The following is a 24,821-nucleotide window of genomic DNA, read 5'->3' on the forward strand; positions in this document are numbered from 1 at the left end:
CTGATTTCTAGTTTTATAGCATTATGATCAGAGAAGACACTTTGTATAATTTCAACATTTTTAAAATTTATTGAGGCTTGCTTTGTGGCCTAAAATATGATCTATTCTGGAGAATCACACATGTGCGTTGGAGAAGAATGTGTACTGTGTTGCTTTTGGGTGGTGTGTTCTGTATATATCTAATAGGTCTTGTTGGTTGATTAATATTCTTTGAGTTCCTTTCTAGTTCTTCTGTCCATCATCGAAAGTGGTTTGTTAAAATCTCCTACTATTACTGTAAAAAAAAAAAAAAACTATTTCTCTTTTCAATTCTATTACAGTCTGTCTTGTATATTTTGGAACTCTGTCATTAGCTATGTAAGTGTTTATTATGGGTCATGTCCTCTTGGTGGACTCACCCTTTAATCATTACATAATGCCCTTCTTTGTCTCTTACAGTGGATTTTGACTTAAAGTCTATTTTATCAGATATTATTATTGCTGAGCCTGCTCTCTTTTAGTTATTTTCTCCTTGATACATTTTTTCCATCTTTTGATTTTTAACCTATTTATGTCTTTGTGTCTAAGTTGTGTCTCTTGTAGGCAACATATTGAGGGGTCATTTTCTTATCCATTCTGCCACTCGCTGCCTCTTGAATGGTGCATTTAACTCATTTGTATTCAGTCTGATCATCAATACCTATGAATATAGTGCTGTCACTTTGTTATGCCTTTTTTTTTTTTTTTTTTCTGGTGGTGTTAACAGTTTCTTTGTTCCACTTAATTTCCTGTGCTGAGTTCTTTCAGTTCATGGACAGTCTTTTCATTTCCTTCACTGCTGTTGACTTTGTGTCTACTGGATCTTTTTGATTTTCTTCTTCATTTTGGCAAGTAGATTTATTCATTTTCTTTGTGGTTACTCTGAAATTTACCTTCAGCTTCCTAAGTTGAAAACAGTCTGTTTATCTAGGTGTCACCTTGATTTCCTCTCCATATGGAAGTTCTACAACTACATCCTTTATTCCCCCTCTTTGTTTTAAAGTTGCTCTCATTTAGATTGACATCTTTGGTTCCCTGTTTTCAGTTTTGCAGCTTTATTTTACTTTTGTGCATTTTTTTAATCTGGGTTGATATCTGGATGACGCTTTCATCTGTCTTAATCTCAGGTTCTTGTCTGATGACATTGGTTCTCTGTCCACAGGACTCTTTAATATTTCTTGCGTGGTTGGTCTGTTTTCTATAAATTCCCTTAATGTCTGTTTTTCTGGGAATATCCTAGTTTCACCATGGTTCTTGAAAGACAGTTTTCCTGGATATGATTGTTGGTTGGCAATTCTTTTCTTTCAGGGTTTTGTATACGTCATTTCATTGCCTTCTTGCCTCCATGGTTTCTGCTGAGAAATCAGCACTTAGTCTTATTCGTGCCCCTTTGTAGGTGGTATTTTGTCTTTCACGAGCTGCTCTCAGAATTCATTCTTTGTCATTGGTTTTAAAAAGTTTGATTATGATATGCCTTGGTAACTTTCTTTTGGGATCTATCCTGTATAGTGCTCACTGAGCTTCTTGGATGAAAACTTTCTTGTCTTTCAGGATTTCAGGAAAGTTTTCTACCAATAAACTTTCAAAAATTCTTTCTGTACTTTTTTTTCCTACCCCTCTTCTGAAATTCCAATTATGTGTAAATTATTACTCTTGATAGTGTCTCACATAACTCTTAGGTTTTCTTCACTCTTTTTTCAGATTGTTCCGCAAACAAATTATTATCAAGGATTCTGTCCTCTATTTTGCTTATTCTTTCTTCTATTGATTCAACTTTACTTCTTTGTCCTTCCATTATTTCTGGTATTGTTAATCTTCTGAATTTCTAGTTATTGCTTTTGTATGGTTTCTAATTGTTTTTCATTTTGTTCTTGTATTATTTTCCTGAAAACTTCTAGGAATTTACCTGTGTTTTCCTTGATCTCTTTGAGGATCCTAAACATAAGTCTTTTGAATTGCTTATCAGGTAGTTCTATTACCATTTCTCCCTCAGGAAGGTTTTCTGTCCTTTTACTTTGCTTATCCTGTTTCTTCATATGACTTGTTATTGTCTGCTGTCTCTGAGGTATTAAGATGTTAATTTATTATTTCTTCATTGATTGTATATATGTTTATTTTGTGCTCTTTTTTTGTTTGTTTTGATGGATCCAGAGCATTGTTTATTCTCTTTCTCTTTAGAATGTCTTTCTTCCTTTGTATTATTTTAATTGTTGTTTTGTGATTCTGGTCTACGTGTGACTTTGGTGGTGTCTGTGAAATGGGTGTGATTTCCTCTCACTAGTGGGTATGCTGGGTCTAACCCACATACGGGTCTTCTGTGGTTAGTTTTGTATGGCTTCCTTTACAGGATTGAGCAGAAATGGGAAGGCAGTTTCTTTCCCTGATATTGGGTGACAAGTATTGGGTGGTCAGAGTCCCTGCACAGCCCTTGTGGGACCCTGTGATTCTTTCGGGTTAGTGCTAGTACTGCATTTTCTGGAGAGCAGGGGAGGACATCTCTGTATCCGCTGTGAGAGAATGCTACCCAAATAGGGTAGACCTGCTGTGTGTGCACAAACTGGTGTCTCAGTAGGTGGTGGGGTATTACGATGTTTTAGTGCAAGTGCAGACAGCTTGCAGGAACTGTTTGGGTGTGGGATATGTGATGCTGCAGCTCAGCGGACACTGGATGAGGGCAGTATGATTCCCTGCTTGTTGTTTGGCAGATGTGCAGATGGCGCCTGTTAGAATGTGACCAGTGTTACTGATGAGGTGATGTGTCTGTCCAGCTAGTCACCAGGATGTGTGTGCATGGAGCGCTGTCACCAGTTATTGGGCTAGGCATTTTGTGTTGCGTGCCACCAGTTGCTGAGTGGTTGGGGTGAGAGTACACAGATTTCCGGGTTGGTGGCATGGGAACCTGCACTGCCAGCTGCACGGTGAATGGGGCCGCGAGGGACAGAGAACTCTCATGCTTCCAGTCACTGACGTAGTGGCAGAAGCCCACACCAGTGATCACTGGGCAGACGGAGTGGCTCGGAGGTGAGCAGAACAGGCAGAAGCCTCCATTCACAGGTCCCACAGCACGTGAGCACATGCAGCAGATCACCAGGCAGGTAGGTAGTGCGGGGATGGACAAAGTGGCCACAAGCCTCCAGTCAGAGCCCCAACAGCGCAGGAATGTGCACTGCAGTTGCCAAGCAGGTGGGGTGGCACAGGGATGGAAAGAGCAGGCAAAAGCCTCAGGTCACAGATCCCATGGGGGCGCATGTCAGAGATCACTGGGGGGCGGGAGGGGATGAGGGGATGCCCACACTGGTCACTGGGAGGGTGGGGGGGCCGGGGGAAACATGTTCCCCCAGTCTCTGGCGTGGGCGCCAGGGCACTCCCTGAAGAGTGCAACCAGCAATCAGGGCCCAGCCCCAACTAAGTGCAAGAGGGGAGGAGCTGTCCAGAGTCCAGATGGGTGGGGGACCTCAAGCCACCACTCCAAGGATCATCCAATCCACCAATGCCATTTGCCCAAATGATCAAAGGCCACTGCTAGTGAGTAGTTCTGTCCCTATTTCCTGGCTTCCTCCCTGCTCTATAGTCACCTGGATCCCTAGAGTTCTTGTTCACATTCCTGGACTTTCCTTCCTTAGATCCAGTTCATGTTCTGCTCACCTTTTTTCGCTCTGGTTTTGTCTACACAGTATCTCTGTCTCCTACTGGGCATTCCATGAGGTTGCCTTCCTGTGCTCCTCACCTGGGAACACTGCTCATTTTGTCTCAAGATGGCCGAACTGCACCAGCCCAGCTGGCAAGGCACCTGCAGTGCATAAGTCTCCTTATTTTTTGTTTTCATTCACTGTCTCCTTCCCTTTGGTGTTCAATCTAATTTTGCATCCTTCCATTTGCTGTTCTGGATTCCCAGACTGTCATCTGTACTTGTTTCACTTGGTTTCTCAGTTCTCTGCTATAGGGGGACAGCATGGCATGTGTGACTAAGTCACCATCTTGGGCCACTCCTTCTATCTTTTTTATCTTTATCCAATCAATACTATAATCTGAGATTTTAATTCCAGGTTACTGTGCGTGTGCTTCTTTTACAAAATGCATTTGCTTTTTCCAGAATTGTCTCTAATAGGATTTTCATGATAACCATACTAACAACCGTTTACTAATTTTTTTGTTTCCTTAGCTCAGTCCTAGTTATTTTTATTGTGTGACAATTACATTCTTAAATTCTTTGTTTTGATCATTTCTCAATCAGTTGGGACACCTCTTTGACTATTTGTTTTCCTCATAAAAGAAATGTAATCGGTTTGTTTTCCAAGTATTTGGACTATTTCTGTTACCCTCTCTCATGAACCATAAGACCTTGGATGCTGTATTATGAAATCATGGCTTTTTTTTTCCCTTGAAAAACTCCATAGACATTGTTTATTTATTCTGGCATTTGTTACTATGGAGAAGTTTGTTGCCAGCCTGATTTTATTTTTTCTTTTGTGGGAATACTGTTTGTTTTTACATGGGTCATGCACTTGTAGGAACTTTTCTTTATCCTCAAAATTGGAAACTGTAATAAGATATGGCTTGCTTATAACTTGCTTTTTATTAATCTTGCACGATACCTAAGTCCTTCCTCAGTTTAGACAAACTAAACTATCCCCTTATTATTTTTTATATTGTTTCTATGCCATCCTGTTTTCTCCTTCTAGAACTGTATGCATTGGATCTATCTTCCATATCTTTTATCTTTTCTCATTATTTATCCCTTTTTCTTTCAGGTGAAAAATAATTTCTAGAGCTTGTTTCCTTTGCTGACTTGGTTTTACTAGAACTAATCTGCTGTTAGTTACCTCTACTAAACGTTTAGTTTAGTAGCTTCATCTCTATACAATACTTCACTTCCACATACTCTTTGGGGTTGTCTCTTTTTTGCAATTTCTTTGGTGAAAGAAATCTTGAACACAATCTCACCAAGAACATACTTAATCTTTTTATTTTTAACTGGGTTATTTTTTTCCACATAACTCGTGTTTATTCTCTTTGGTCATCTTCACAAATTGAACAGAGAACTGTTGCGTTAGAGGTTTAGAGGCTGGGTAGATTCCTGCTGAATCCTTCAAGCCCAAACAGAGAGAGAAGGGAAAAGTTTTTATTTCTATAGTTCAATTAGTTGGAACAATGGCCCATGATGGAGTAAAGAGAAAGCTGTACTGGGAGACAACTGTATCTCCTCAAGGCTTTCTTCCTTCCAGATACTGGGGCAGGCTGCATTTAGTTTGGGTAGTGCCCCCCACTCTCTAAATATAGGGACTGTTCTCATGCAGAGCCATATACCCCATTTTTAATGTGGGCATAATATTCACATTGGAATTTCAGTTCTATGGGCTCTGCTGCACCCCTGGTACACTTTTAAGACGCTAACAAGAAAAAGATTGGTCACCCCACCATCTGCTATTTCCTTCAGCCCTTGTGATAAACTGTGGGTAGAGGGAGGGGATTATTACTGGACAGTACTGGGAGGTTTCCCTCTCTCTTTCCCTTCTCTATTTCACCACATTCAGTCAAGCAAGTATTGTTTGCCCCATCCCTCAATCTGCTTTCATCCCTGAGTACTGGCATAAATAACTCATCTTAGATCCCAGCAATCATAATTAATTTTTCCCTCATTTTACATTTACATTCATTTTGTCATTTAAGATCGATGATCTTAAATAAACCTTTCTTAAGATAGAAGATTTAATTGATGGATTTGGGGAATCCAGTGTATGAATTCAACCACATGCCTGTAGCAAAGTTCACCAATTAACAGGTTAAAAACAATAAGAAAGGGGCAGGTACATCATATATAAAATGCATTATCTTCTTGTGTTGAGGTAAAGAAAGATTATCAGAAGTCAAGAGATAAGAAAGTTTTAGAAGCCAATAAATGGAACATCTAGCTCTAAAGACTGAAGTTTCCTCTTGGAAAAGGAAGAGGAAAAGTTATAGTCAATAGACAAGAAGATATAAAAATTTCTATCTGAATAGCTTGTGTTGTAGATCAGAAATTCATGGAAGAATGGAATAAGCTTAAGAGCTAGGTTGTGGTCTTACAGAAAAAAAATCTGAAATCCCAGCAATCTGACTTCAGAGGCCAAACCCTTCACCAGGTAGGCTAAACTGCCTGTCTTAAGGAAAGTGATATATACTGGATGATCACTTTGCCAGCAGTGATGCCAAATGCATTAATTTAATCCTCATAACAGTCCCGCAGCAGGTACAATTATGGTCCCTATTTTACAAATTAGGACACTGACATAGAAATCATATAACTTGATCAAGATGACAACTAGTGAGTGGCAAAGTGGAGATACTCACAGTTGGAAAATGGAGGAAAAACAGAGGAAAGTTAATCCCAATACAGCAAAGTGAATGTTAGTCTCTTGATGCAAAATGTGGTCCAGTGACCAATACCTTTAACATCACCTGGGAGCTGTTAGAAAAGTAGGCCCCACTCAGAACTAGTGAGTCATAATCTGCATTTTAACAAGATCTTTATGCCCATTAAAGTATGAGAAGCACTGAATTTGGCCTGTTTATGCTCCAGGAGAAACAGCACCATCTGAAGCTGGTATAAAGCTGTATAGAAATGAACCATGTGGGGCAATAGGGTTTGCACTAGTAGAAAAAAATATCAAAAATATTCAAACATATTTCAAAAGGTGATACTGGAATTGCCACTGGATTATTAAAGGCTACTTAAAAGCCTGAATATTTCAAAGCTGAATAAAACCCGAGATTTGAGGGAGGTGTACATGATGAACGTACAGTCCTTTCTGGGTTCCTAAGGGCACAGGCTGGGAAGCACCAACAACTGTAGTTCAGTTCAGGAAACGGAGGATTCTCCAGGTAAAGATAAAACGGGAGAAAAAGGTGAAACTTCACCTAGGAGGTAGGAGTTAGACACTAAAGGAATTTTAGAGGAAGAGGAAACCACAGCAACAAAATGACAGAAATGGCAGCAGAGGGATTGGAAAAAAAAAAAAAAAAGGTTTAGAATTCAGCCAGGATTAGATATATTCAGAGGATAGAGCAGGAGATAGAAAAGGGTCCAAAACCATACAATGACCCTTAAGAAATGACTATTTTGATAACTGCAGGAAACTGCTTACAAGAGAAGCAATAGAGGACATATCCCTTCACAAATGTTATCCTTTTTATATATCTAAAAACAGAAGTAAAGGACTGTCTCTCATCTACTCCAAACACTTCAGTGTTTCCCACTATCAGTGCTCAACTGACAGCTCTATGAGGCATTCCTTGACCAGTCCATTTAAAAATTTAAAACTGAAGTCTTCCCCATGCCAAGACTCCCTATCCCTCTTCCCAGCTTTAGGTTTCTCTTTGGCATTTGCCACTTTCTAAAATACTCTAATGTGTATAGTTTTGGTTTACTGTTTTTCTGTCCCTATACTAGAGTGTAAGCTTCACAGTAGCAGTGTTTTCTTCTTTTTTCTGAGAGCTTAGTCCTTAGCTTAGTAGGTACCCAACAAATATTTTCTAAGTTCAGAATGGACTGCTAAGAACACAAGTGTGAAAGAGCAAATGGAAGGGAAAATTAAGTTTTAAATACTTAATAAAACTCTAAAGTATAAGCTCCATGACAGCAGGTATTTTTACCTCTTGCTGAATATAAGAAGGGATAAAGTGGAATGTTCAATATAATGTACCTAGTTTCACTAATTCTAAGAAGCATTTTTTTTCGTATTTTTATACCTCTGAAGAATGTTTTGTATTCAAGGCCATCTTAGAATTCATATGGTCATGACAGTTTTGTCATTGTGACATCACAATGATGATGTCATTGTGACATGAAAAGGGACAACATGAAAATCTGCACAAGGGCATATCAGTGGTTCAGAAGAGGGCCCAAGAGACACTAGTAAACCAAAAAAAAAAAAAAAACTGTTGCCATCAAGTCGATTCTGACTTATAACAGTCCTACAGAGCAGAGTAGAACTGCCCAATAGGGTTTCCAAGGAGCAGCTGGTGGATTTGAACTACTGACCTTTTGGTTAGCAGCCAAACACTTAACCACTGTGTCACCATGGCTCCAGAGACACTAGTAGAGCACTCTTTTAGCCTTTGGGAATCAAGAATCAAAAGATGGCTAGGTAAACATAACTGTAAAGCCAGCTTAAAAGCCCAGCATCAATGGTTTTTAGTTACTTTATGACTTCTTTTAGGAAATGCTACATCAGTAACATTTCTGATGGCACGGAAGACAAAAGAGTATAGAAAGATGTGGGCATCTATGACTGAGTGGAAAAGCAATTTGGAAGTCCAATTTTGAATGTGAAGAAGTTTTAGATATGCCTTAGCCAATTAATTTTGCTTACAATTTTTCTGTTTTTATGTATGCACCAGAGTGATATAAAAATTTTTTAAGTCTACAAGCTCTCTGTCAATAAATATGAAATAAAAATCCTGAGTGAGAAAAAGCATTGCATGACTTTGCTGTTAGTCTGATCTTCTGGGAGACAACACTACTACTGGTTGGCCATAAGCCTTTCCTTTAAATCCATAGGAATCAATGTATTTTGTCTGAACACCATACCCCTAGAGGTAGCTCAAAATATTTCTTCCTTTATTCCACTCCATAGGAAAAGAACTGCTGATGACATAACGCCAAAAACACATTAGTGAGCCACAGTATTAGGTGTAGGTCCCAAGTAAATGGTAAAAAGATCAAATATTCTTGCATCTACAGGAGAGATCTTGGATCTTTTGTCATTCCCTTCTGAATTTACTCTCTTCTCTCATACACCAGGTACAACAAAAATCTTCTTCCTTCTAGCTTGTAAAAGCTATTGTGAGAAGAGAAAATCAGGGTCTAGACAAGCGAAAAAGCAGCATGGGAAAAACATCCTGCTTCTGATCTAGCCAAGTGGAGTCCAGGGCTGAGCTGTACATGAGGCTTTGCAACCAAAGTCTATAGGAATAAAAAAATGAATATTTATCCAGAATATTTACCTATCTTAGGAATCTACAAGGGTGGTGTTAGTAGGCTTTGGTTTAGCAAATGTAGAGCTGGAATCAGGGCTCTGAACTGCTTAGAAATACAGCTTTTTCCACTTAAGCCATTGTCACTTTAGCAAACATAAAAACATGAACTACAAAATAACCAACATACTATTTTTAGGGGGAGAATAAAGTCTTGTTTTAAATGTAGACAAATTGTAAATCAGTAAACGGTTTTACCTGGAATGATCCAAGAATATCCTTTAAAGGCTCTTCATAAAACTCATCTCTTCCAAAGAACAGCAGCAACTCAAAGAAACTCCTAGAAAGAATAAGTGAATGATAACTTTCATTGCTTCTTTGAATTTTCGCCCCCCATTTAAAGATTCTCAAGAGATAATAGCCATGTAGTATTAATAGAAATATCTGGTTTTAAAAAAAACTGTATTGATCATTTTGGATTCATTCAGAAAATGTTAAATCGTTTCAGTAAGATTTTAATAGAAGTATTGGGAAAATACAAAGAAATAATCTAAGTTCCAGAACCACAGAATGAAAAATTATGACATTACTCATGCCTACCAATGTTCACAATGCAATAAAATTCAGTGGCATACAAGGTGCCAAAATGGTGGCTATACATGTCAAGGATGATCTAAAACAGGCACATAGTCAAACTTCACTCTAGTACAGTGAAAATCCGAAATCTAATTTTTTCCAGAGGGACATAAGGGATGAATAAAATCAACAGAAAAAAAATGTAAGAAAGTTAAAGAGCCACCATGAAACCCTCAGTCAACATACACATAACAGCATATGCCAACTATATCTAATAAGTGACACATGGGTTCTCAAACACTAGCGTTACGTTCATTATGCCACTCATAAGAAGAATGCCCAAATTTGGTGGTTCTTCCTTTTCAAATAAATTATTTGGAAACTATAGTTACTAAGTACTTTCTATGCATTTAATAATTCTCAATTCCATACAGGGAGAAATATTTCCTAATCACGAACATGGAAAATTATTTAATTTTATTTAACAATCATATAAGGTAGCACGAATAAATCCCTCAAAACCTTACATTTTAATTTATATAGCAGATACTTGGCTAAGAAATCTAAAGTTGTATTTTTTATAGTTTTTCCCTTTTGTCAAAATAAATCACTAGTAAAGACTGAAAAGTTTTAAATTGTAAATTGTAAGAACATAGTTTTTAAAAATGGAACACATAAAAAACGTTTCTAAGTATTACACAATAAGCATGTCCCTTAAACTGGCATTTTATAAATTTGACTATTTAAAATAGAGTAAAAAACAGACCTCATGCGTCTGTCAGTTTGTCACACTGTGGTGGCCTGCATGTCGCTATGATGCTGGAACCTCCACCACCAGTATTTCAGATACCAGCAGAGTCACTCCTGGTGGAGAGACTGCAGCTGAGCTTCCTAAGACAGACTAGGAAGAAGGACCTGGTGGTCTGCTTCTGAAAGATTAACAAAACCCTTATGAACAGCAATGGAGCACTGTCTGACACAGTGCTGGGGGATGAGCCCCTCAGCTCGGAAAGACACTGAAAGTACGTCTGGGGAAGAGCAGCAGCCTCCTCAAAATGGAGTCGACCTTAATGACACGGATGGAGTCAAGCCTTCGGGATCCTCATTTGTTGATGTGGCACGACTCAAAATGAGAACAAACAGCTGCAAACATCCATTAGTAATAGGAATGTTGAATATATGAAGTATAAATCTAGGAAAATTGGAAACTGTCAAAAATGAAATGGAATGCATAAACATTGATATCCCAGGCATTGGTGAGCTGAAATGGCCTGGTATTGGCCATTTTGAATCAGACAATCATATGGTCTGCTATGCCAGGAATGACAACTTGAAGAGAAATGGCGTTGCATTCATCATCAAAAAGAACATTTCAAGATCTATCCTGAAGTACAACACTGTCGGCGATAGGATAATATCCATACACCTACTACAATGAATACCAATCAATATGACTATTACTCAAATTCGAACAGCAACCACTAAGGCCAAAGATGAAGATATTGAAGATTTTTACCAACTTCTACAGTCTGAAATTGATCAAACATTCAATCAAGATGCACTGATAATTAGTGGTGATTGGAATGCAAAAGTTGGAAATGAAGAAGGACTGGTAATTGGAAAATACAGCCTTTGTGACAGAAATGACGCCAGAGATCAAATGACAGAATTCTGCAGGTCCGACTCCTTCACTGCAAATACCTTTTCTCAACAACATAACTGGTGACTATACCTGTGAACCTCGCCTGATGGAATACACAGGAATCAGACTGACTACATCTGTGGAAAGAGACAATGGAAAAGCTGAATATCACCAGTCAGAAATGGGACAGACCATCAGGTGCTCATATACAAGTTCAAGTTGAAACTGAAGAAAATTAGAACAAGTCCACAAGAGCCAAATTACGACCTTGAGCATATCACACCAGAACGTAGAGGACACCTCAAGAACAGATTTGACACACTGAACACTAATGACTGAAGACCAGCTGAGTTATGGAATGACATCAAGGACATCATACACGAAGAAAGCAAAAAGTAATCAGAAAGAAAGAAAAAAAAAGACCAAAATGGATGTCAGAAGAGACTCAAACTTGCTCTTGAATGTCGAGTAGCTAAAGCAACAGGAAAAAATGATGAATAGCTGAACAGAAGATTTCAAAGGACAGCTCAAGAAGACAAAGTAAAGTATTATAATGAAATGTGCAAAGATCTGGAGTTAGAAAGCCAAAAGGGAAGAATATGCTTGGCATTTCTCAGGCAGAAAGAACTGCAGAAAAAATTCAAGCCTTCAGTTGCAATATCAAAGGATTCTATGGGGAAAATATTAAAGGACACAGGAAGCATCAAAAGAAGATGGAGGGAATACACAGTCACTGCATCAAAAAGAATTGGTCAACGCTCAGTCATTTCAGGAGGTAGCATATGATCAAGAACTGATGGTACTGACGGGAGAAATCCAAGCTGCACTGAAGCCATTGGCAAAAAAAAAAAGCTCCAGGAATTGACAGAGTATCAATTGAGATGTTTCAACAAATGGATACAGCTCTGGAAGTGCTCACGAAATCTGGAAAACAGCTAACTGACCGACTGGAAGAGATCCATATTTCTGCCCATTCCAAAGAAAGGTGATCCAACAGAATGTGGAAATTATCTAACAATATCATTAATATCACACATAAGTAAAATTTTGCTGAAGATCATTCAAAAGCAGTTGCAGCACTGTATCAACAGGGAACTGCCAGAAATTCAACCCGTAATCAAAGAGGACATGGAACAAGGGATATCATTGCTGATGTCAGACAGATTTTGACTAAAAGCAGAGAATACCAGAAAGACATTTACCTGTGTTTTACTGACTATGCAAAGGCATTTGATTTGACTGTGTGGATTATAACACATTATGGATAACACTGCCAAGAATGGGAATTCCAGAACACTTGATTGTGCTCATGAGGACCCTGTACAAAGACTAAGAGGCAGTCATTTGAATGGAACAAATACATACTGCATGGTTTAAAGTCAGAGCCTATTCAGTGGCAATTAACAAGAACAACATATCATCTTTAAACTTTTAATAGACCGTTCCTGCCTCCAATCTTATTACTGCACCATCTACCCAAAATCCACGTTCAACATAGCTCCACTGTTATCTTCTTAAAACACAGAGCTGATTCTATTACTTACAGATTTTACAAACTGCCGTTTGGACCATACCATCTAAATCACAGACCTTCAGCTGACAGACTTGTTTTGTACGGATAAAACCCTATTTTAAAAATTTGCCAATATTTGAGGCGGAGCCAAGATGGCGGACTAGGCAGATGCTACCTCGGATCCCTCTTACAACAAAGACACGGAAAAACAAGTGAATCGATCACATACATAACAATCTACGAACCCTGAACAACAAACACAGATTTAGAGACGGAGAACGAACTAATACGGGGAAGCAGCGATTGTTTTCAGAGCCTGAAGCCAGCGTACCACTCAGGTACGGCACAAGCACAGAGAGCTGCTCCACCCCCCTGAACTAACTCTGGGAGGGGGACCAGCCGGTTCCGCGGGCGGCGTGGGACGCAGCCAGTATGAGAAGTCCCCGGGAGGCAGTGACTGGTCTTGGAACGGGGAGAGCAGCATCCCAGCCGGGGAACCATCCCGCCGGGATTTGGACTGGACGCAGGTACAGCATAAACACGGAGAGCTGCTCCACCCCCATGAACTAACCCCGGGAAGGGGCCCAGCTGGTTCAGGCAGGCGGCGTGGGACGCAGCCGGTAGAAGTCCCCGGGAGGCAGCGACTGGTATTGGAGTGGGGAGAACAGCGTCCCAGCCGGGTCATTCGGTCACGGCACAAGCACGGGGAGCTGCTCCACCCACCTGAACTAACCCCGGGAGGGGGCCCAACCACTTCTCGGGGGCGGCACGGCCACGTGGCTGGAGGGACGAGAAGTCCCCAGGAGGCAGCGACTGATTTTGGAGTCGAGAGTGCATCGTCCCAGCAGGGGAGCCTTGACGCTGGGCGTGGGGCTGGAAGCGGAGGATCTGACCGTGACTCCAGCGGGCCAGACCCCATGGGGGCAATCTCCACACAGCCAGCACACATAGGCGATGCGCCCCGCGGGAATCTCAGATATAATAGTCATTCCAAGCAAGACAAGCAACTCTGGCTATATTCTGAGGTGCTACTCTCCTAGCTCTCTGTTCCCTCCCCCACCCTCCCCAGGCGGCTTCATTAACATCCGAATAGCCTGAGCCAGAGGGAGAACTCTGATAGGGATCTGACTGCATTTTTGTTTAGCGAATTTTCTGGAAAAACTAGTTTCCCAGTGATGGCTCGGAGACAACAATCCATATCAAACCACTTAAAGAAGCAGACCATGACAGCTTCTCCAACCCCCCAAACAAAAGAATCAAAATCTTTCCCAAATGAAGATACAATCCTGGAATTATCAGATACAGAATATAAAAAACTAATTTACAGAATGCTTCAAGACATCACAAATAAGGCAAACTGCAGAAAAAGCCAAGGAACATACTGATAAAACTGTTGAAGAACTCAAAAAGATTATTCAAGAACATAGTAGAAAAATTAATAAGTTGCAAGAATCCATAGAGAGACAGCATGTAGAAATCCAAAAGATTAACAATAAAATTACAGAATTAGACAACGCAATAGGAAGTCAGAGGAGCAGACTTGAGCAATTAGAATGCAGACTGGGACATCGGGAGGACCAGGGAATCAACACCAACACAGCTGAAAAAAAATCAGATAAAAGAATTTAAAAAAATGAAGAAACCCTAAGAATCATGTGGGACTCTATCAAGAAGGATAACCTGCGAGTGACTGGAGTCCCAGAACAGGGAGGAGGGACAGAAAACACAGAGAAAATAGTTGAAGAACTCCTGACACAAAACTTCCCTGACATCATGAAAGACGAAAGAATATCTATCCAAGATGCTCATCGAACCCCATTTAAGATTGACCCAAAAAGAAAAACTTCAAGACATATTATCATCAAACTCACCAAAACCAAAGATAAACAGAAAATTTTAAAAGCAGCCAGGGAGAAAAGAAAGGTTTCCTTCAAGGGAGAATCAATAAGAATAAGTTCAGACTACTCAGCAGAAACCATGCAGGCAAGAAGGGAATGGGACCACATATACAGAACACTGAAGGAGAAAAACTGCCAGCCAAGGATCATATATCCAGCAAAACTCTCTCTGAAATATGAAGGTGAAATTAAGATATTTTCAGATAAACACAAGTTTAGAGAATTTGTAAAAACCAAACCAAAGCTACAAGAAATACTAAAGGATGTTGTTTGGTCAGAGAACCAATAATATCAGATACCAGCACAACACAAGGTCACAAAACAGAACGTCCTGATATCAACTCAAATAGGGAAATCACAAAAACAAACAAATTAAGATTAATTAAAAAAAAAATACACATAACAGGGAATCATGGAAGTCAATAGGTAAAACATCACAATAATCAAAAAGAGGGACTAAATACAGGAGGCATTGAACTGCCATATGGAAAGAGATACAAGGCGATATAGAACAATACAAGTTAGGTTTTTACTTAGAAAAACAGGGGTAAATAATAAGGTAACCACAAAAAGGTATAACAACTCTATAACTCAAGATAAAAGCCAAGAAAAACGTAACGATTCAACTAACATAAAGTCAAACACTATGAAAATGAGGATCTCACAATTTACTAAGAAAAACGCCTCAGCACAAAAAAGTACGTGGAAAAATGAAATTGTCAACAACACACATAAAAAGGCATCAAAATGACAGCACTAAAAACTTATTTATCTATAATTACGTTGAATGTAAATGGACTAAACGCACCAATAAAGAGACAGTCTCGGACTGGACAAAGAAACACGATCCATCTATATGCTGCCTACAAGAGACACACCTTAGACTTAGAGACACAAACAAACTAAAACTCAAAGGATGGAAAAAAGTATATCAAGCAAACAATAAGCAAAAGAGAAGAGGAGTAGCAATATTAATTTCTGACAAAATAGACTTTAGACTTAAATCCACCACAAAGGATAAAGAAGGACACTATATAATGATAAAAGGGACAATTGATCAGGAAGACATAACCATATTAAATATTTATGCACCCAATGACAGGGCTGCAAGATACATAAATCAAATTTTAACAGAATTGAAAAGCGAGATAGATACCTCCACAATTATAGTAGGAGACTTCAACACACCACTTTTGGAGAAGGACAGGACATCCAGTAAGAAGCTCAACAGAGACACGGAAGATCTAATTACAACAATCAACCAACTTGACCTCATTGACTTATACAGAACTCTCCACCCAACTGCTGCAAAATATACTTTTTTTTCTAGCGCACATGGAACATTCTCTAGAATAGACCACATATTAGGTCATAAAACAAACCTTTGCAGAGTCCAAAACATCGAAATATTACAAACCATCTTCTCAGACCACAAGGCAATAAAACTAGAGATCAATAACAGAAAAACTAGGGAAAAGAAATCAAATACTTGGAAAATGAACAACACCCTCCTGAAAAAAGACTGGGTTATAGAAGACATCAAGGAGGGAATAAGGAAATTCATAGAAAGCAACGAGAACGAAAATACTTCCTATCAAAACCTCTGGGACACAGCAAAAGCAGTGCTCAGAGGCCAATTTATATCGATAAATGCACACATACAAAAAGAAGAAAGAGCCAAAATCAGAGAACTGTCCCTACAACTTGAACAAATAGAAACTGAGCAACAAAAGAATCCATCAGGCACCAGAAGAAAACAAATAATAAAAATTAGAGCTGAACTAAATGAATTAGAGAACAGAAAAACAATTGAAAGAATTAACAAAGCCAAAAGCTGGTTCTTTGAAAAAATTAACAAAATTGATAAACCACTGGCTAGACTGACTAAAGAAATACAGGAAAGGGAACAAATAACCCGAATAAGAAACGAGAAGGGCCACATCACAACAGAACCAAATGAAATTAAAAGAATCATTTCAGATTTTTATGAAAAATTGTACTCTAACAAATTTGCAAACCTAGAAGAAATGGATGAATTCCTGGAAAAACACTACCTACCTAAACTAACACATTCAGAAGTAGAACAACTAAATAGACCCATAACAAAAAAAGAGATTGAAACGGTAATCAAAAAACTCCCAACAAAAAAAAGCCCTGGCCCGGCCGGCTTCACTGCAGAGTTCTACCAAACTTTCAGAGAAGAGTTAACACCACTACTACTGAAGGTATTCCAAAACATAGAAAATGACGGAATACTACCCAACTCATTCTATGAAGCCACCATGTCCCTGATACCAAAACCAGGTAAAGACATTACAAAATAAGAAACTTAGACCTATATCCCTCATGAACATAGATGCAAAAATCCTCAACAAAATTCTAGCCAATAGAATCCAACAACACATCAAAAAAATAATTCACCATGATCAAGTGGGATTTATACCAGGTATGCAAGGCTGGTTTAATATCAGAAAAACCATTAATGTAATCCATCACATAAATAAAACAAAAAACAAAAACCACATGATCTTATCAATTGATGCAGAAAAGGCATTTGACAAAGTTCAACACCCATTTATGATAAAAACTCTTACCAAAATAGGAATTGAAGGAAAATTCCTCAACATAATAAAGGGCATCTACGCAAAGCCAACAGCCAATATCACTCTAAATGGAGAGAACCTGAAAGCATTTCCCTTGAGAACGGGAACCAGACAAGGATGCCCTTTATCACCGCTCTTACTCAACATCGTGCTGGAAGTCCTAGCCAGGGCAATTAGGCTAGACAAAGAAATAAAAGGTATCCGGATTGGCAAGTAGGAACTAAAGTTATCACTATTTGCAGATGACATGATCTTATACACAGAAAACCCTAAGGAATCCTCCAGAAAACTACTGAAACTAATAGAAGAGTTTGGCAGAGTCTCAGGTTATAAAATAAACATACAAAAATCACTTGGATTCCTCTACATCAACAAAAAGAACACCGAAGAGGAAATAACCAAATCAATACCATTCACAGTAGCCCCCAAGAAGATAAGATACTTAGGAATAAATCTTACCAAGGATGTAAAAGACCTATACAAAGAAAACTACAAAGCTCTACTACAAGAAATTCAAAAGGACATACTTAAGTGGAAAAACATACCCTGCTCATGGATAGGAAGACTTAACATAGTAAAAATGTCTATTCTACCAAAAGCCATCTATACATTTAACGCACTTCCGATCCAAATTCCAATGTCATATTTTAAGGGGATAGAGAAACAAATCACCAATTTCATATGGAAGGGAAAGAAGCCCCGGATAAGCAAAGCACTACTGAAAAAGACGAAGAAAGTGGGAGGCCTCACTCTACCTGATTTCAGAACCTATTATACAGCCACAGTAGTCAAAACAGCCTGGTACTGGTACAACAACAGGCACATAGACCAATGGAACAGAAGTGAGAACCCACACATAGATCCATCCACGTATGAGCAGCTGATATTTGACAAAGGACCAGTGTCAATTAATTGGGGAAAAGATAGCCTTTTTAACAAATGGTGCTGGCATAATTGGATATCCATTTGCAAAAAAATGAAACAGGACCCATACCTTACACCATGCACAAAAACTAACTCTAAGTGGATCAAAGACCTAAACATAAAGACTAAAACGATAAAGATCATGGAAGAAAAAATTGGGACAACCCTAGGAGCCCTAATACAAGGCATAAACAGAATACAAAACATTACCAAAAATGATGAAGAGAAACCCGATAACTGGGAGCTCCTAAAAATCAAACACCTATGCTCATCTAAAGACTTCACCAAAAGAGTAAAAAGACCACCTACAGACTGGGAAAGAATTTTCAGCTATGACATCTCCGACCAGCGCCTGATCTCTAAAATCTACATGATTCTGTCAAAACTCAACCACAAAAAGACAAGCAACCCAATCAAGAAGTGGGCAAAGTATATGAACACACATTTCACAAAAGAAGATATTCAGGCAGCCAACAGATACATGAGAAAATGCTCTCGATCATTAGCCATTAGAGAAATGCAAATTAAAACTACGATGAGATTCCATCTCACACCAGCAAGGCTGGCATTAATCCAAAAAACACAAAATAATAAATGTTGGAGAGGCTGCAGAGAGATTGGAACTCTTATACAGTGCTGGTGGGAATGTAAAATGGTATAACCACTTTGGAAATCTATCTGGCGTTATCTTAAACAGTTAGAAATAGAACTACCATACAACCCAGAAATCCCACTCCTCAGAATATACCCTAGAGATACAAGAGCCTCCACACAAACAGATATATGCCCACCCATGTTTATTGCAGCTCTGTTTACAATAGCAAAAAGTTGGAAGCAACCAAGGTGTCCATCAACGGATGAATGGGTAAATAAATTGTGGTATATTCACACAATGGAATACTACGCATCGATAAAGAACAGTGACGAATCTGTGAAACATTTCATAACATGGAGGAACCTGGAAGGCATTATGCTGAGCGAAATTAGTCAGAGGCAAAAGGACAAATATTGTATAAGACCACTATTAGAAGATCTTGAGAAATAGTAAACCTGAGAAGAACACATACTTTTGTGGTTACGAGGGGGGGAGGGAGGGAGGGTGGGAGAGGGTTTTTTATTGATTAATCAGTAGATAAGAACTGCTTTAGGTGAACGGAAAGACAACACTCAATACATGGAAGGTCAGCTCAATTGGACTGGACCAAAAGCAAAGAAGTTTCCGGGATAAAATGAATGCTTCAAAGGTCAGCGGAGCAAGGGCGGGGGTCTGGGGAACATGGTTTGCAGGGACTTCTAAGTCAATTGGCAAAATAATTCTATTATGAAATCATTCTGCATCCCACTTTGAAATGTGGCGTCTGGGGTCTTAAATGCTAACAAGCGGCCATCTAAGATGCATCAATTGGTCTCAACCCACCTGGAGCAAAGGAAAATGAAGAACACCAAGGCCACACGACAACTAAGAGCCCAAGAGACAGAAAGGGCCACATGAACCAGAGACCTACATCATCCTGAGACCAGAAGAACTAGTTGGTGCCCAGCCACAATCGATGACTGCCCTGACAGGGAGCACAGCAGAGGACCCCTGAGGGAGCAGGAGATCAGTGGGATACAGACCCCAAATTCTCATAAAAAGACCAAACTTAATGGTCTGACTGAGACTAGAGGAATCCCGGCGGCCATGGTCCCCAGACCTTCAGTTGACACAGGACAGGAACCATCCCCGAAGAAACTCATCAGACATGAAAGGGACTGGTTAGTGGGTGGGAGAGAGACGCTGATGAAGAGTGAGCTAATTATATCAGGTGGACACTTGAGATTGTGTTGGCAACTCTTGTCTGGAGGGGGGATGGGAGGATAGAGAGAGAGGGAAGCCGGCAAAATTGTCACAAAAGGAGAGACTGAAAGGGCTGACTCAAGAGGGGGAGAGCAAGTGGGAGTAGGGAGTGAGATGTATGTAAACTTATATGTGACAGACTGATTGGATTTGTAAACGTTCACTTGAAGCTTAATAAAAGTTAATTTAAAAAAAAAAAATTGCCAATATTTAAAAATTGTGGTATTTTCAATTACATCTGATTTCTCTGTGCTTTTGAAAAAGAGGAAGGCCTTGTAACACTGTACCTAAATTTCTCTGAAAAAGCTGAGCAGCTACGGTCTTCAGATGGGGCGTGAACACTTCTCCTCCAATTTGCCAGTCTCCATGCACCCAACACACTGTCGGCTTGCCGTCTGTATTACTTACATTCCTTCCTGTTTTCTTTAGGGGTTTAAAATAACTTCCTAAGTAGAAAATCCAAATTCCTTATTATGACATGAGAACCCTGATTTCTGACCCAAACTTACTCGTCTACACATAGCTTTTACCACAAATTCCATGCTCCAATCACAGCAAGCGGCTCCCTATTCCCTAAAACTCCGGTGCTGCTTCTGGACTTTGGATCTATTGCTCCCTCAAGACCTACTTACATAATTTCACCTAGTAACTTGGCCTAAAAACTCCTTTGCTTCTCTCTAGACACATATATAGCTGATTCTTCTTTGGTACTATAATAGTATCATACTTTGCATTCATAACATGTCGAAGCACAGGAGAGTTAAATTTGCCCTAGGAAGAAGGAAGTGAGAGATCATATCAACATGTTGAGTAGATAATACTGACTGCAACAGCAATTAATTATACTGAGGAAGGGTAAGATATAAAGGTTATTGGTAGACATAAAATGTGATACGGTAGTAAATTTAGAGATAAGTATGCAGATCGACATGACCATTTACAGAAGTAAACAACATATGGAAAACAATGCATAATTATATACATGAATTATGTGACCATGAAAGAGGGAAGCCAACATCACAAAAGAGATCTGTGCCTGCTCCACTACCAACTACCTCAGTAACAACGCTCAACTCTATGACAATGATATTTAAATGAGAAAAACCACATGTAAAATGAGTAAAGGCAAAAAACGTGGTCTAGCTATCTCTATCACAGGGAAAGATTCAGTAAAGCGTATACACTGTAAGAAAAAGAAGTCACTAGGTGAAGAACCTGAATTACATGTAGAAGTAGAAACTCATTTTTCAAACCTGTTGTAGTTACTACTGACTAGATCAAACTAGTGTAAAGGCTCAACTAAATGTTTAGAGATCAAATTGCCTAGTCCATCCTTGAAACTTACAAGGTATAGGATAAGTGACTCAAAAATAGGACAAAGGAAGATTCCAAAATATAAAAAGCAGTCCAGAGCAGGGCTGGCAAACTGCTGCCCGTGAGCCAAATCTGGCCCAAGGCCTGCTTTTGCACAGCCCAGGAGGTAAGAAATGTTTCTGCACTTTAAATAGTTGAAAAAAAAAAAAGAAGAAAAATAGTATTTCATGACACATGAAAATGTCCAGGTTTGCACCTCAGCTTCTCTATACTAACTGTGATCTGGGCAAGTTACTTAACATCTCTATGCCTCAGTTTCTTTATTTATAAAAATAGGGAATAGTAATAGTGGTTACTTTCTGTGAAGCACTTGGGACAATTCCTGGTACTTACTTTGTGCTGTAGGTGTTTACCTTTAATAATAATACAGTACTACTTTTATTATTACTAACACTGCCATCGAAGTTTCCTCCAACAATCTGTTAGGAAACACAGACTTCAGAGATTTGCTCTTCTCAGCTATGCATGTGTCAATTTTATAGAAATATGACACCAATTTTTCCCTTAAATTATGAAGATTTAAATATTTAAATAAACTATTCAAAAGGTTCCTTTCCAAAAGGTTTATTATTATATCATATTTGTATCAGTTTTTAATGTTTAATATAATGTCTATACATTAATCACTTTATAAATAACCTTAATCCAAATTATGGGTTTTCTATAGTTTATTTACCTAAACTGAAATAACTATTCCAGATAAAATTACCTAAACAAAATACCCAATATAAAAATAAAAATTATTTGTAGTGGGCAAATACATTATAAATGGTCTTTTGAACAAAAATATATATATATATATATATATATATACTGGTGGCACAGTGGCTAAAAGCTCAGCTGCTATCTAAAAGGTCAGCAATTCAAATTCACCAGCTGCCCCTTGGAAGCCCTATGGGGCAGTTCTACTCTGTCTAGCAGGATCACAATGAGTTACAACTGACTCGATAGCAATGGGTTTTGGTTTTATACCATATATAATTATTTGTCTTTCATCAATCAGAACGTTCCCTACTAGCTATACAAGCTTAAATAATTAGAATACTACTGGAGTCCTTGTTTATGAAACAAACTACATTTTGTAATTTGGTCACTTGGAATTCAGGCCGTTTTCCCATATATTACAAATGGCAGTAAGTTTGGCAGACTTCCTTAACAAACACACACACATATATATATACACACACACATATACATAGCTTGGTAGCTATAACTAGAACTGCTACTTTTGTTAAGTCTCTAGCATATCAGCAATGTTCATATTAAAATGCAAGAACACGGACTTGTGCATTCATCTACCATAGGAAAAATTCCATAAAATTACGATACTTAATTATGCAAACATAAGAAATCCACTTACCAATTTAAGTCAAAGAAAACTGGGTCTACTCTACATGAATCAAATAATGGAAATTTTATTACACATACTTTATTTAAAACACTGAATTTTTAAAAATTTCTTCTACATAAATCTGTATACACTGATAACAAAGTGCATTTACTTTGACATACTCAAACATTCCAATGCATTCATCTTCAAAATATTTTCTTCGGTATGATGGCAGTTAACTACAACAATACATCTTTACTGAAGAAAGAAAAGGTTCACAGTTTTGTTCACATATATGCTAACTGACAGGGAAAGTGTACATTTTTGATAGTGTGACAGACTAAGTACCCTTACTGACTCTCCCCCTGAAGACAATCAAAATACTGGATAAAACGGATGGCTTTTGCCTGAACTAAAAGTTCAAAGCACTATACCAATACATTTCTCCTACCCATCTCACACCATTTATAGACTGTAAAGAAGCACTAATAATAAATATCTTCTAGACTTAAAAAAAAAAAAAGTAAAATACAAGACATCAATGGCATATACGTTGGAAGGAGAGGTTTTAGCATTATTGTTCCAGTGTCCTTGGACTAGAGAATTGTAAAGCACATATAAAGTATATACTTTGATAACTTAAGAATTAAATTCTCCTTAACTGATTTATAAATTTACACAAAATAGAAGTACCTTCAAGCTTTTCTGGAAATAGACAAATTGATTACAAAGTTGAATACCTATGAAAACTATGATGCAACAACAGCAATGAAGATAGCAAATATTAAACCACCTTGTAACACCTCTATAATTAAACCAACACAGTACTCACACATGAACAGACAAGCATTCTAATGAAATCAAGTGGAAAATTCAAAAATACAACTAATTGCATGTGGAAATTTTGTATATGAAAAAAAACAGCTCTTATCAGTGGGTGAAAAAATGAACTTCATATTGGATAGCCATATGCGAACAGACAAAGCCAAATTCAAATGGAAAAAAAAATTGGAGCACAATAGTGTTCATAATATACTAGCATTTGTATAAAAGCAGAGAAAAAGAAATATGAATATATATTTTTCTCGTATATGCATAAAATATCTCTGGAAGGAGACCCAAGAAAATAATTACATTGGTTGACTATAGAAAAGGCAAAGTAGGGGGCTGGGAGACATAAGTGACAAGGATATTTCACTGTGTACTCATATTTTTGAATTCTGAACCATGTGCATATATTACCTACTCAAAAATTTAAATTAAAAAAAGAGAAAATGTGAAAAGCAGACACACACAAAAAGCACATTATATGCAAGGAAATGAAAATAAGAATGACACCAGGCTTCTCATCAGAACAAATGCAAGCCAAAAGACAGAAGTCTTTATAAAGAACTTCAAGGAGGAAAAAAAAAACAAAACTGTCAACCTATGAGTCAATATCCAGTGAAGATACCTTTTTAAAAACAGTCACCTACACAAAAGCCAACTGGTTTCTGGCTAGGTTTGGCCAAAAGGAGGCACTGGTGGAAAACTGGAAGTCAGAAGGAAGGGAGAAGTGAAGGTCTTTCTCTCCTGCTCCTGTGCTCTTGGGCCCTCTTCACTAGACCTCTCTTCCAAGGTCTCTTTTCTCATCCAGGTCCCTGTTTCATCTCTGCATTAAGCATCTCCAGGCTCCTGAGTCTACTAACACCTCCTTCTTTTGTCCTTCCATTCCTAGAGATAACAGCACCTTGCTACAGTTGCTAATCTCTGGATTCACTGTCCCCTGCCTACTGTCTCAGATCTTCTAATGCCTTTAAAATTGGTTCTAGAAATTAAATTCCCTCTGCTAAATTATCTTGCTTGGTATTATGAATTGATCTGTGTCCCCTCAAAATAATGTATTGTAAATTCTAACCTCTATGCCTGTGGTTATGATCGAATGTGGGAATGGGTTGTTATTGTTATGTTAATGAGATGGAATTAGTGTAGCCTCTTTTGAGATATAAAAGACATTAAACAAGCCAGCAGAGGAGAGATAGGGTAAGACAGATGCCAAGACACATGGAGATTGCCCAGGAGCAGAAGCTCAGAAGAAACAAGGACATTCCTACAAAGCTGACAAAGAGAAAAAGGCATCCCCTAGAGCCAGCACCTTGATTTTGGACTTCT

At 38.5% G+C, this 24,821-nt stretch overlaps 1 protein-coding gene across 3 annotated transcripts in view; it reads right to left on the bottom strand.

The window, feature by feature from the left end:
- ZNF654 (zinc finger protein 654) overlaps nucleotides 1-24,821 on the bottom strand; it is a 102,259-nt gene that overhangs the window by 29,825 nt on the left and 47,613 nt on the right. For all 3 annotated transcript variants that reach the window (XM_064273086.1, XM_010590384.3, XM_064273087.1), the window contains one exon: nucleotides 9,232-9,313. In XM_064273086.1, the coding sequence (XP_064129156.1) occupies nucleotides 9,232-9,313 (82 nt within the window). Of the gene's footprint in view, nucleotides 1-9,231; nucleotides 9,314-24,821 lie in introns of those variants that run through there.

The sequence above is a fragment of the Loxodonta africana genome, chromosome 20 (genome assembly GCF_030014295.1).
Source record: "Loxodonta africana isolate mLoxAfr1 chromosome 20, mLoxAfr1.hap2, whole genome shotgun sequence".
Lineage (NCBI taxonomy): Eukaryota > Metazoa > Chordata > Mammalia > Proboscidea > Elephantidae > Loxodonta > Loxodonta africana.